Consider the following 14,386-nt stretch of genomic DNA (forward strand, 5'->3'; position numbering starts at 1 on the left):
AGACATCAAGTATCTTGCATCCTACCTCCAATGATGTTCCTTTTCATATATTCCAAAGGAGAATAATATCATGGTTGACTCCTTTGCAAGGAAGGCATTGTCTATTGCATGTCGGACAAGTTGGTCCATATCCACTCCTTGGATTTCTGATTTTCGGATTCCGAGTGCTTTGCACGCATATTACCCAAAAAAAAAAAAAATCATGAATCTATTGATTTGAATCATTTATGATACTTAACATGTTACATGTTCTTCTATAGCGTTTGAAGGCTTAAAAAGTTAAAATAATTATTTGAAGAGAAGTGCCATGAATTTAGTACATTCTATAGAATTCAAGTCTCCCAATGTACCAACTAATGCTTTAATCATCAGCTTTCACCTTGTTCAACCTTAAATGACCTCTTACAATTTCCTAAGCCCATAAAAGATTAGATTTCAGATCTCCATCTCCCTTATCTTTGAATCTTTGATGTGCTTCCTCACATTGTTCAGTATCGCGTCAAACCTCTGATGAACATCTGTGTCAGCAATTCTCAATAGCAAGGAGGTTAGTTCAGATTGGCTTAGAAGAAGTGAAGAATGAGAAGGAAAAGGATTGACATCGGAACAGAGAGAACATTTAAAGATGGTGCCATCCCCACAATCTTTCCAATACCATCTTGATAGAGTGGTAGAGTTCTCTCTTGAAATGCAGGTGGGGGTATAGATATACCATTAGATCTTCTTACACTGCATGTGAACAGAATACCCAAGCAAAAAAAGTAAGTGAAGATTAGAATGAGCCTACATTAGGACTTTGGTTTTGTTAACTAGGCAAATGCTTGCATCAGGATTATAAAACTTGCAACAGACAGAGACAGAGACAGAGATCTTACCCATTAACACCAGGGCAGAAAGTGATAGTGTACTGGAAAGCCTGGCATGTGAAAGTGCTTGTGCCATCGTCAAATGCATAGCTATAGGCCCTTGGACAAGCTTGCTTGAAGATCGTCGAGTAGAATGACGGTCTACATGCAGTTGGATTGGCAAACTCTCCACTGCAGCAGTACTGATCAAGCCCAAATGCCTCACAAGCACTCTTACATGCAACCACACCCCCTGTCTCAGCACCATCCACTACCTGCAGCTCTTTCGGGCAACCTGGTTTCAGATTTCATTGATTAGTTCATCATATGCAGCAGCTCTCTAAATTGTGAAACTGTGTCAAATTTATCTCTACTGGAATATCTACAGTGAACCACCATTGGAACTCCTTGATGTTAAGCTTTTAATAAGGGTAGAAGCATCATCTACTATTACCCAAATTGAGATCTGTAACACAACCCGTCGCATTACAGACGCCATAGACACCATTCGGTATGGCAACTAATGGCAAATTGTAACCGTCAACGATACTGACGTCATAGAAATCTTTGTCATTGCCATTCCCGAGAGTGATCTCGAAGAGTGATGCAGGTGGTTCAGCACCATTACCATTACATTCCAGCCTTCCCCCACAATCCCCAGTCTGGCATGTCCCATTCCCTGTGTCATCAAAACTGCAACCAGTTCTTGCCCAGATGCGACCAGACCACCGAGGAACTGCAGGAATATCAACACTCCTGCCAGACTCTAATTCGAATCCGGTCATTGGAAGCTGTGGAGTCCCTGCACCGGCTAGTGTACCTGGCCAAATTGTATGTGGGCAATTATTAGCTACAGTGAAGGAGCAAGAAAATGAGCCATGGAAGAAAGAGAAGATAAAGATGAAGATGAGCAAGAACTCAATAGTGTTCAGGGTTGGTGACATTGTTTCAAAAGGTTGGCTTGGGGGAATTGGGGGAAAGATCCAGAGGGGGAGGAGCCATTGCTAAATATTGCATGAAGTCTTAAAGGAATTTCATACGAGGCACAAGGAATTGTGTGAAGAGAATGGAAGGTCAGGGGTTACGTTACTTTCACAACTCTCTCAGCCGTAGTCGACCAATTGAGGTTTAGTATTGTTTCTAAATTAGGGTGGCCTCACCGACAAGCGATACCTTTCTTTGTTTATTTTCCTGGGATCAGGTTGAACTTTGACGAGAGATTTCCCCAGTGTACGATTCCTCATGGGTTCAGAAGAATCATCCTATGAGGCCCAACTTCGGAGAACCCTCAATTGAAATGATGCAAGATACCTGTAAAAAAGCCATGGTTCCATGAGGCCCAACTCTGTTGGACCCATCTGTAGTGACCCTCAGATTGTGACAACTGGTGGACGCCAACCATCAACATATCAAATCAAAGGGTTATACAAGAGGGTCTCACATGAGACTGGTGCCACTAAATCACTTTTACCACAAAGAATACAGAATAGAATCAAATGGTTATACAAGAGGGTCTCACATGAGATTGGTGCCACTAAATCACTTTTCAGCATAAACACAAAAAAAAAAATTAAGAAATAAAAAATGAGGATGGGGGGGGGTGGGGGGTGGGAATTAGATATAAAGAGAGAGACCTGCTCTCTTCACACCTAAAGGAGATTTTTACAATCAAAGATATCATATGTAAATCACCTTAATCTCCCCACATATGGAGCAAAGTATCAAATTCTCTAGCTAAACTGCAAAGCGGCAAGACCATTACATGACCTCATGAAAAGTTTCATCTTTTAAAGATCTAAGATTTCCTTCAGCTCTCCACAGTTCTCAATAAAGACAAAATCAGATTACCCTGTCTGCAGTCTGAGAAGGAACCAAGGCTGCTAAAGCCCCAAGAACACACATACACACAAAAAAATGAAAGGAGGCCTTCATGGGTTTGATGTGGCATCTTCTGCTTCTTTTTCTACAACTTCACTGCCTCCCGATTCATCAGCAGTGGAAACACTCTTTGGGGCGATGATACGGCCAGTTAAAGGATCAATAGGACGGGTGTCTCGTGGTCCACCCTTGTGTCCCATTGCAAGCATTGGTGGTGGAGGAAGAAGCCCTGATCTGAAAAGAAGGTGCTGAACAGGTTCTGAAGGCTGGGCTCCAACGGATAACCAGTATCTGTAAAAGAGTGAAAAGTCAAAAGCAGCCAAAAAAAAAAACACTACTCATCTGAAGAAAGGAGAAAGAAAAGGAGCATTGTGTCTCCCTATAGAACAACACTTGGGTCCAAGTTCCAATTATGCATGAAATTAGGAATGAACTTTGAACTTCATACCAAACAAAAAAAATTATGAGAGAGGTGATTCTTCCCATACATCACAAAAGCAAAAAATGAAGTCATTGGCCCTTTGGGTTTATTAAAGTGTCGATCCAAAGTAGGACATATCAGGACACTTGGAATTTTTTCCCCAGTACAATAATATTTGCAGGACGGCATACGGTTGTGGAAGATGAGAAATGTAAACCATTCTCAGAAGGAAGATTGTTTCTTGGTGAGTGGTAAATTTTGATTGTATCCCGCGAAACATGGGTTATTGAGGCACAAATCATTGATTTAAGGTCGTAACTGCAAACATACAATCAACACCAAGAATTAAAATCTAACACCTTAAATTTTAGTCAATCTCTCTCGAAAAACAAATTAACTGGGGTTATTGCCCTGTCACCTGTCGTTTAGGAACAAGTTCTAGTACATTTTATTCATCCAAAAAAAAAAAAAAAAAAAAAAAAGTTCTAGTACATTAATGAGAGGACAAGCCTCATCAGTCACAAGAGGTGTCAGATTATTTATGCAAGCACATAGAAAAATTCTGGAAGAAACTAGCCCTGGGTAAATTTTACCCAGTTAAAAGATTTCTTTCCAATAAAATTTTTTTATCGGGAAATCCATCAAAATTAATGGGCTTCGATTAGTATAGCCTGACCAACTAAATTTTCTTACCAGAAAAAAAGCAGGCTTACACATTCACCACCCAAGTTATAAAGAAATTCGCTGCCTTCAGAAAATTATCCCTTCTCCCGTTCCTGGATAGTTTAAACTATCAGTAAGGAAGCACCTTTTTTTTCCATTACTTCTAGAAAAGATTTTCAGGACTGTGAAACCTTAATCTATACAGATCATCACCTATCATATGAATAACGTAGCAAATGTTTGTTGCTCAAATTAAACACCAGGATTAATCAATAGGCAAAAGGACAACAGGGAGATAAAAAGAGGAAGGAAACATTGCTTCAACATTTAATCAAGCTGACCTAAAATCTTTCTTCTTGTATTCATGAGCTCATGTAATTCAGTCATGAGTATAACCTGTAAACTACTGAGTTAGACCCTTGTTGAGTATCAAAACCCATCTTCAGTTTAATGCAATGCCTGACAGAATAAGACTGACATAGGATGAAATATGACCGACCAATTCAATCTGGTTGCTTTGAAGCAATGCTGTTAAATGAGACTTTCCTAGGGTGAAGTCTCAAATAACCATTGAAGGACCCATTTGATGAGCGAGAAAGATATAAGAGGGGGTTTCGAATGCAGTGGTTCCTAATACGAAATGATTGTGTATTAATTTCCTCTCACAAAAGAGAAAAAAAAAAAGCCTCAAGAAAAGGCAACCAATGAAAAAATATACATTCAAATTGATTAGAAAAAAAGAAAGGAGAACAGAGGAAGGGATTCGTACGTGTGTATACTGATTTCTTGAAAAGTAAACTCCAAAGGAGGCAAAAAGAGTCGTTTCTTAACAAAGTTCTGTCTTCATAGAGAATTTTAACGTAATTCTTTTCCATAAAGATGCAAATTTTTTTTTAAAAAAAAACAAAAAAAAAGTAAAACAGTGTTTACGCTAAAAATAATGTGCAGAACATTGTGGATTGAGGATTGAGACAGGAAGCCCTAGCCTTCGGAGGAAACCAACTCCTTTTATCTTTATAAACATAGATAGGGTTTGTTAGTGACATGTGCAGTCAGCAGTGTAATTAAAGAACGTCCTGATAGCAGTCGGACTAGCGATCAGACTCTGCACATTAGCAGTTACTAGACCCTGACCATCAATAGTTTGAAAATTGTTGATTGGTCAATGGATAATCCAATTCAAACAGTCGAATTGTTTGGAATGTACAGTTTGTACTATTGGACCATTTGAACTTGTCCATGTATGTTATACATCGTAGTGCTTGAAAATTTGCAAGAAATGTACAACCAAGGAGGTTTGAATCCCCCGCAATCATCTCACCAATAGCAGCTAGCTAGGCATTTAACCTGTTTACAACAGGATATTTAACAATAAAGACAAATGAAAACTAAACAGATAGCACATTTATTTGTTTTTATCTATAAAAGAAAAGATGGTCCAGATCATTCAGTCCCACGGTCGGACTGTGGGGGACATATTGCACCCATTCTGTTTTCAGCAATGATCGATGTCTGGTTCTAGGGTTTACTGAAATAACAATGCTGGGACTTGGGAGAGTTAAAAAATGATCACTACTGGATTCTTACTTTAGGGTTTGGAGGAGTGTAAACAGACTAAGGATTTTCTGGTAGACAAATTGGTTTAGGGTATAGTCTCTGTGCTTATTGGAAGCTAGGATAACAGTTCGAAGGAATGGAGGGGCCTATTTCTTGGTTTTTCATAGGATTTCAAACCACAACAGTCCACAGAGCAAGCAGAAAATTTAAAATCAAAATTCCTTAAACCAAAACTCATACAAATCCTCCTTTTTGTAGATGCTCCCATAATTCTACTGCCAAATTAGGTTTATATTGTTCCCACTCACGAACAATGTAAAGGACTGGTCTATTTGTACTGTATAGAGATCACAAATTGACTAACATATCCAAAATTCCAGCACTCCAATATTCCAAAACACCAAAGCAACTAGGGATGTGAAGGGAGAAAACTTGGGGTGCATGCACCAGCATTGGGATTTGTATCTGATTAGCCTCACTGCTAATCAAGCTTGATTTGATATCCAACAGATTTCATCTATGCATCTGAATATTCGAATATCCAAACTTTAACCGGATAATGTTCAAAACATTTTTTGGTAAATGAATATATTACCGAACCCCAAGAGGGAGAAGGGAAGGGGGAACCAATATACAAGAGAAGAAAAAAACGGGGGGGAGAGAGAGGGGGGGGGGAAGGAGCGGCCAGCCAGCCTACGTAGAGGAGGGATAATGTAGTCCTAGATAGGTAGGAGACCTACTAGGAGCCAAACAATAGGATCAAATAACAAAAGGGGCTGCTGGTTCGAATGGACAGCACTAGGATTTAGATCAATTCCTAGGGTTAGGGTTGGATATTGGGAAAGGGGTTTATAGGGTATTAATGGGCAGGTCTAGGGGATCAATATGGTATAAAAAGGTTAAGGTTTGGATGAGTTTTGAAATTCTGCAATTTTGGGCAGAATTGAATTTTAGGTCAAAATTAGGGTTAAGTTGGGCTTAGGTTAGGGTTGTCTTATATGGTAATGATAGGCAGGTGTAGGGAAGTCTAATGGTATAGGTTTTATGATGTTTGAGTGAATGGATGTAGGTTAGATGAGTTGGACAGCAAGATAAGGTTATTGGAGACAATTCCTAATGGAGGTAGGAGTAGGGGATTCTAGGGTTTAGGGTGGTGGGGGTTTGATGAAACTTGGATAGAGTGTCAATAATGATGTAAGGGATGTATGCTGAAAGTTTGGTTTGAAACTAATGGACAGATTTGAAGTTATGGAGGAATCCTAGTTAGGGTAGGAGTGAGAAGAAGAAGGTTTAAACAAAGTTCAGATTCAAACTTACTAGATTTGAAGAGATCTTCAATGGCAGCAGCTTTGAAGATGAACAATGGGGTCTCCCGATCTACAAGATGCAAGGAGATAAGTAGCAGCCCTACCGATCTTCACGATGCAAGGAGTCGATTGGAGATCCACCAATCCCTTCACCTTGATATTACTCACAAGGCACACTCACGATGGAGCAAAGGCAGCAACAAAGGCAGCAAGCATAAAGCTGAGTTTTTATTAATCAAATTCGTATCTAATGCTGGCCTCCCTTACAAATTTATATAGAAGACTCAAAAATAGACTTAGACACTAAAAAGGAATGGCCTAACCCTATCCCTAACCTATTAGGTAACTTAAACTGACTAGGAAACTAGAATACTAAAGGAAATAGACTCAAAACATGGCTAGACTTATAGAGTCCTAATCCAGCCCAACTTACATCATATGACCAATTAAGTTGTCACATGACCACTTAACCAAGTCACATGATCACTTAAATTGAACCAATTGGATGCAACCAATTTGAACCGGTTCAATTAAAAAACATAAAAATAAACTAAGTATTGGGCTAATCCCGTATGCAACCTATATACCTATATTTTAGGCCCATAAAAGTGGCCTATTACATTAGAAACCCATGGGATTAAAGGCCCAACATGTATGTAACCCAACCTTAAACTTATTCCCAATGAAACAAGCCCTATTTGGTGATGAATCTGCATCAAGGGAGGCCGCAAGAGGGCCATATCAAGGCCCCAAAAAGTCAAAATATGCCTGTTTCTACAGTTGTCCCTACAGTATCTCTGGCGGATACATCTAAGCTTGGAAGATACATCAGAGGAGATGGCTTTCCAAATCACATCAAAGGATCTAGATTTGGAAGTCCATCTCCTAATATTTCTTTCCAACCAGATATGGTGAATTGCAGCGCTGAATACTAGCTTCCCAATAGTGTCACATATTGAGTTCCCCTGAAAAGTCTTGAGCAACCAGAGCCATTCGCGGTCAAAACTCCGGACCCTTCTTGTCTGGGGCCAAATGGAAGACAATGCCTTGTTCCAGATGGTGGAGGTGAAGGGGCAGTCAAAGAAGAGGTGGGAGAAAGTTTTTCTGGTCAGAAGAGTAAAAAAGGGGGAGTAATAATGATAGCTGGATCGGACTTGAGGTCATTTCGGGAACTTCATACGATAGGAAGGGGGTGGGCAATGTAGTTCTAGATTGGATGTAACCCAACTAGAAGCCAAAACTAGGATCTGCTTCCAAAGGTGGATTGGTTAGGGTTAAAATAGGTGAAATAGGCCAATTAGGGTTAGGGTTTGATGGTGTCTAGGGTTAGGGGTTAGGTATGAGTCTTCCAGTGAAGATTACATTATGAAAACTCAAAACCAGAGGCTGTAACAGATTCAGGTTCGGCATCAAGGTTTTATGGTGATTAATGTGGTTAGGGTTAGGGTTTTGACAAGGGAACTATGTGAATGTTTTAGGGGTTGATTGGTCAGAATGGGCTGCAACTTGGATTAAGTTTCCTACAGGGTGAGGGGAGAGCTCGATCCAATTATGGGGTTGTTTCTATGGCTGGATTGATTGGGCAGTGAGTGGAGTGTGGAAAAATGTTAAAAGATCAAGGGGATTTTAGGGTTTGGATGTTTAGAAGATTAGAAGAAGAAAGGCTAGGGTTTGGGATGATTCAAACTTACTAGTTGTGAAGCAGTACTTGGACAACAGCTTTGTCTGAATGAAGATCCTTGAAAAATCACAACTTGAATGTAACAGCAATGGAGAACAAAGAGAGCTTGAACAAACCACCCGGGCTTCACACCGAAAGGTGTCAATTGGATCAAACACCAATCCCATAAGCCTTGATCAAACACAAGACCAAATCTTCAACAAGGAAGAGAAAGTTGCAGAGCAGCAGCTTTGGAGAAGTTATTTTCAAAATTGTGAGCTGAAAAAGAGCCCCACAAATTAATTTATTTATAGGGGCCAAAGGCCCAAATTCCTATTCAGCTTAGGAGTATAAGACTCCCTAGCCGATTTTATAACACATCATCCCTATGAAAATCGTGGGGAGGAATGGATGACTTAAAAAGTCATGTGGTCACATGACCAATAAACCAAAATAAACTAAAAAATACTTATTCCACTTAAATTGAACCAGTGGTTCAAACCGGTTCAATTTAAAATACAACACATTAAAATAAAACTAAAACATCATCCCTATGAAAACCGTGGGGAGGAATGGATGACTCAAAAAGTCATGCGATCACTTAAAAGTGTCACATGAACAATAAACCAAAATAAACTAAAAAATACTTATTCCACTTAAATTGAACCACTAGTTCAAACCGGTTCAATTTAAAATACAAAACTTTAAAATAAAACTAAGTATGGAACTACAACAATTATTACATTGGAAACCCATGGGATCAAAGGCCCAACATGTATAACTCAACCCTAGACTTATTCCTAAGCAAAGAAGCCCAGTTTGGTGATAAATCTGCATCAACTTTCCCGAGCTTGAAAAAAATTGTCCTAAAATTTTGTAGTGATGAAGGGGAAACAACATGTGAGTAGCAACTTTGACCAGTCCAAAACAAAACCCTAGTAATGTAGGAATGCTAGGAATAAATTCTTCAACCCTAGGAGTTTTCTCTTCAAAGTACTGAGGTGGAATCACAAACTCAATAGGTTCTCCGATGGTAAAAATATCATCAGGGGTGGTGACAACTTCATGCAGAATGTACTTGAAGTCTTCCTTAATCACGACCTCATCTGGCACTACTACTTTAATTGTGTTTTCATGAACCTCTATAATGCAATCCTCAACTATGGTAACCTTCTAATCGAAGACTTGAGGCACAGACTCTACCTCTTTAAGAACATCATCATGAATCTCAAAGACTTGTTGTGGAGTACTCTCAAACACCACTTCATCTTCTACTATTTCAGCTTTGTCTATTTTGATCTCTTCAGTAGAATATTCTACATGTTGACCTTCTGCCTTTGAAGCTTCAAGCACTATCTTCTCTTTATCGTCACAGTCCACAGTGATCACTTCAACTTTATCTACAACTTTAGGCTCCTTTTCTTTAAATGCTTCCTTTGATGGTGGAAACTTGAGCTCAGTTTGTGCTCTAATATTATTGGTTCTTGACTTCCAACAATCCTCAATTTGCAAACTGAATCTCATTGATGGAGGCTTCATTTTTTGTGGTAATGTTGTCAAAGGAGATTTAATTGACCTTGTGATGCAGATCCAAGCACTAGGAAGAAGAAGCCGAAACCATGAGTGGCTGTTTCTATTTTCGTTGGAGCCTTTTTATTTCTTTGTAATTTGTTTTTTCTTAAGTAGGGGTAAAACAGTCTTTTAGTTGGCTTAGTATCCTTCCACAATTTTAGAGGGATAGGTGGTTTTTTTTATTATTTACTTTATTTGTTGCAATTTGTATTCCTAGTTAGAATACAAGTGAGGGAGTCATAATTAGATTTTCAGTTTAGTTGTCACTAATCCTAGTTGGATTAGGACTGGTTTTAGGACTTGGAATTAGGATTCCAAGTCATACTTGTGTAAGGCCTTTGGCCACCTTTCATTATTATAAATAGCAGAATCGTGGGAGGCTCCCCCACAACTTTGAACATAAAAAAAACATCTCTGTTTTCCAGATCTGGAACTGCTGCCTGCTCCTTCTGCGAGCTACATCCTTGTGGACTCAAGGTGGTTAAGGGTGGGTTCTCCTACGACTCTTTGCACTGTGAAGGTCAGGAGGTCTTCTTCAATCTTCAAGCTGTTGCTGCTCCTGCACATTAACCCTGCAATTTATCCATTCAACCCTCAACCCCATTAAACCTGCAACTCCTACTTCAACTAGGACTCCATTATAATTCCAGATCTAACCATCACCTTCAAACCCTATTCTCAATCCACCTTCCCTACATCATTCCCCACACTCGACCTCAGCCCTAGCCCATAATTTCCACTCTAACCCCTTCATCTCTTCACTCCATTAAACCCTAAAGCCAGTGACCCGATTCTGCCCAAAATTGCAGAAATTCAAAACTTCTCCAAACCCTAATATCTTTATACCATTAAGACCTCTGAAACCTGCCTTTTAAAACCCTATAAACCACATTATCATTACTTAGCCCTAACCCTAAATTTTGCCCTAATAACCCTAATCTGCCCATTCGGCCAACCCTTAGACAGAACCTGGTCCTAAGTGGAAGTTATTTCACCTAGGCTACATCAAATTGGTATCAGAGCCATGGCTGAACATGGCAGCCCTGCTATGGATCCCACACGACCACCCCAACCTGATTCCCTTGCCGCAATCATGGCTATGCTGCAAGATCTCAACAGACCAGCAAGTTCTTGGTGATCGAATGACAGCCATGGAACAAAAGCAAGTTGCGCCTATTATAAACAACCCTCTATACGTAGAGGAAGATCGGCTACAAGTCCATTCTGAAGTTCATGGCACTCTGGGAAGGAATGAGCACTACAGAGATCATTCCAGACGTCACAGGGACCACAGAGATCAGTCTAGACATGACCGAGGCTACAAGGATCGAAGAAGATATGACAGGGATGACTACAGAGAAGATAGGGACAGAACTACTGAAGCACCTCGAAGACCTAATTTTGAGGAATATTTGAGATCCTACTTCACTGGAGATGAAGCCTAGAACAGAAGATTTGATACACAGACGGTCAAGCTTGAACTGAAAGAGTATGATGGGACTGGTGATCCACAGAAATTCTATGACTGGCTTGCTGCCCTAGATGACTACTTTGACTGGTATGATTTGCCTGAAGATCGAAAGATGAGACTGGCAAGCACTAAATTAATTGGTGCTGCTCGAGACTGGTGGCGCAAGACAGAGAGGGATATGGAACGTGAAGGTAAAGCACCTACCAATTGGGAGGATATGAAGTACGATTTGAAAGAGAAGTATTTACCAAGACACTATACAACTCAGATGCTAGACCAATTCAACTCCCTTCGTCAAGGGAACATGACTGTATCCGAGTACATGCAGAAGTTTGATTCTCTCTCATCTCGCACCGATACAATAGAAAGTGCGACTCAAATGTTGTCCTGATTCCTATTGGGATTGAGATCTGACATCCTCAGAGCTATTGGCGTTGTGGATGTTCTGGACGTCAAGGATTGCTTTGAGAAGGCATTGAAGGCAGAAGACCTATTGAACACTACTAGAAGGTTTGGTTCCACTGCTGTCGACACCAGAAAATCTTTTCCAGCATCCAAACCAACTAATGGTTACAATAGAGGTAATAACACCACTGCTGGTTCTACACGGACAGCCCCTTACACCGGCAGCTCTTCACGTATGGACAAGGGTAAAGCCCCAATGACTACCAGTGAGTCCAACACTTGTTATCGCTGCAATGAAAAGGGACACTATGCTAAGGACTGCCCACAACGACAACGGTAGATTCATGTAGCTGAAAAGGAGGAAGCAAGCCCTGATGAATTTGATGAACAGGGTATTTATGCATTACCCCCCGAAGATGGTGATGATGGGACTGCTTATTTTGACGACTTGGGTGATGAATTTGAAGATACCCAAGGCGTACACGTAGTAGCACCATAGTTGTCACGGCGTCACGGCGATCCAAGTCGGTGGAGGGGTGTCACGTCGATATATCGACATGTCGCCCGCATGTCGACCATGTTTTATTTTTTATTTTCTCTATTTTTAATGTGTTAATAGATGTATACTCAAGCCATGTTTTATTTTTTCTCTATTGTTTCTCAAGTTTTAAGAAGAAAATTCAGAAATCGAAGAAGAAATCGAAGAGGGAAAGAAGACAGGAAGAAGAAATCAAAGAGGAAAAGAAGAAATTGAAGAGGGAAAGAAGAAATCGAAGAGGGAAGAAGAAATCGAAGGCAGGAAGAAGAAATCGAAGAGGGAAAGAGAGACAGGAAGAAGAAATCAAAGAGGGTCGCCATGGCGTAGGTCGCCATGCAACCCTCTCCAGCGCCAGGACGCCATGGCGACGCCATGACAACTATGAGTAGCACGTATATTGAGTGTTGAATCTAAAGGTGAAGATTGGCGACGTAGTTGCATCTTCTATACCCGCTTGCGAGCAGGTGAGCGCACTGCCCAGATAATTGTTGATAGTGGTAGCTGCGTTAATGTTGTGTCTAAAGATCTTGTGAAGAAGGCGAATCTGAAATTTGAGAAGCACCCGATGCCCTACAAAGTCTCCTTATTGAATGGAAATAAGCTTGATGTGAACAAGCGATGCTATGTTCCCTTACAAGCCCAAAAATATTCAGAGGAAATTTGGTGTGATATCATTCCGATGAGAGTGACTGATGTTCCACTAGGGAGACCGTGGCTTTATGACAATGATGTTGCTCTCCTAGGAAGAAAAAACCTCTGTGTGTTTCAACATAAAGGAGAAGAGATCAAGTGGTACCCATTTAATTTTCCTGCAGAAGTACGGAAACGTCGTGTCATGCGCACTAATCAAAAGGGGACAGAATCTGAAAATAAATTGTTAGCTGTTCCACAAAGGGAATTTGAACAAATTAGTCATGATACGAGACTGGTTCTTGCCTTGGTGACTCAAGAGGTTGCTGCCCCATCCGAACAGAAGTTTACACAACCCATCAAGGATCTACTGCAGGATTTTTCAGATGTAGTACCCGAAGAACTGCCCAATGAGTTGCCACTACTCAGAGATATTCAACATGCCATCGATTTGGTACCTGGTGCTATGTTACCAAATCTGCCCGCCTATAGGATGAGCCCCTCTGAGCATGAAGAGCTTAATAAACAAGTTGGAGAGCTTCTCAAGAAGGGATTTATTGAAGAAAGCATAAGCCCTTGTGCTATTCCAGCCTTGTTGACACCGAAGAAGGATGGTTCGTGGCGCATGTGTATGGACAGCCGAGCTATCAACAAGATCACCATCAAGTATAGGTTCCCAATTCCTAGGCTTGATGACATGCTAGTCATGCTGTCTGGTTCTAAGGTCTTCTCCAAGATTGATCTTCGCAGTGGATACCATCAGATCCGCGTACGGCCTGGGGACGAATGGAAGACAGACTTCAAGACCAAAGATGGATTATTCGAGTGGAAGGTCATGCCCTTTGGCCTGACAAATGCACCTAGCACCTTCATGAGAGTCATGGCCCAGGTACTTCGTCCCTTCTTTGGTAAATTTCTTGTTGTTTATTTTGATGATATTTTGGTGTACAGTAAAGACCCAGATGAGCACATAGACCACCTGAAACAAGTTCTCAGAGTACTCCGGCAAGAGAAGTTGTTTATCAATTTAAAGAAATGTTCCTTCATGCTACCCAAGGTTGTTTTCCTTGGTTTTATAATTTCTTCAAAGGGTGTTGAAGCTGATCTGGAAAAGGTCCGAAGCGTTGTTGAATGGCCTACTCCGAAGACATTTACTGAAGTGTGAAGCTTCCACGGTTTGGCTTCTTTTTACAGGCGATTCATTCGCAATTTCAGTGCCATCATGGCACCCATAACCGAATGCACCAAACAGAACAAGGGTCCGTTCGCATGGACAGCAGCCGCTCAAAAGGCCTTCCAAGTGATTAAGAAGAAGATGACTGAAGCTCCGGTGCTACGCCTGCCCAACTTTGACCATATTTTAGCAGTTACTACTGATGCTTCCCATGTTGGTCTAGGCGGAGTTCTTATGCAGAATGGGCACCCTATTGCATTCTACA

General features: G+C 40.7%; 2 protein-coding genes across 3 annotated transcripts in view; both read right to left on the reverse strand.

Annotated features, from left to right (window-relative positions):
• Positions 1–249: 249 nt before the first annotated feature.
• LOC122661177 (pathogenesis-related thaumatin-like protein 3.5) lies at positions 250–1,789 on the reverse strand. Its single transcript, XM_043856516.1, has 3 exons — positions 1,300–1,789; positions 876–1,140; positions 250–729 (listed from the first exon to the last, which is right to left on the reverse strand). The coding sequence occupies exons 1-3, from the start codon at positions 1,787–1,789 to the stop codon at positions 564–566; spliced, it is 921 nt and encodes a 306-aa protein (XP_043712451.1). The 3' UTR covers positions 250–563.
• Positions 1,790–2,487: 698 nt separating this feature from the next.
• The window catches only part of LOC122662078 (30S ribosomal protein S16-2, chloroplastic/mitochondrial), a 47,610-nt gene continuing 35,711 nt past the window's right edge, over positions 2,488–14,386 (reverse strand). For both annotated transcript variants that reach the window (XM_043857637.1, XM_043857636.1), the window contains one exon: positions 2,488–3,014. In XM_043857637.1, coding sequence (XP_043713572.1) covers positions 2,774–3,014 — 241 coding nt within the window. In that variant the 3' untranslated portion in view covers positions 2,488–2,773. The remainder of the gene's footprint in view (positions 3,015–14,386) is intronic.

The sequence above is a fragment of the Telopea speciosissima genome, chromosome 5, assembly GCF_018873765.1.
Source record: "Telopea speciosissima isolate NSW1024214 ecotype Mountain lineage chromosome 5, Tspe_v1, whole genome shotgun sequence".
Classification (NCBI taxonomy): Eukaryota; Viridiplantae; Streptophyta; class Magnoliopsida; order Proteales; family Proteaceae; genus Telopea; species Telopea speciosissima.

What these genes read in the sequence shown, in the direction of transcription:
- LOC122661177 (XM_043856516.1), bottom strand. Translation starts at nt 1,789, where the DNA reads ATGTCACCAACCCTGAACACTATTGAGTTCTTGCTCATCTTCATCTTT. An exon ending in TGTTACAGATCTCAATTTGG is followed by an intron (nt 1,141 to 1,299) that starts GTAATAGTAGAT and finishes ATCTGAAACCAG; the next exon opens with GTTGCCCGAAAGAGCTGCAG. An exon ending in TTCTGCCCTGGTGTTAATGG is followed by an intron (nt 730 to 875) that starts GTAAGATCTCTG and finishes GTTCACATGCAG; the next exon opens with TGTAAGAAGATCTAATGGTA.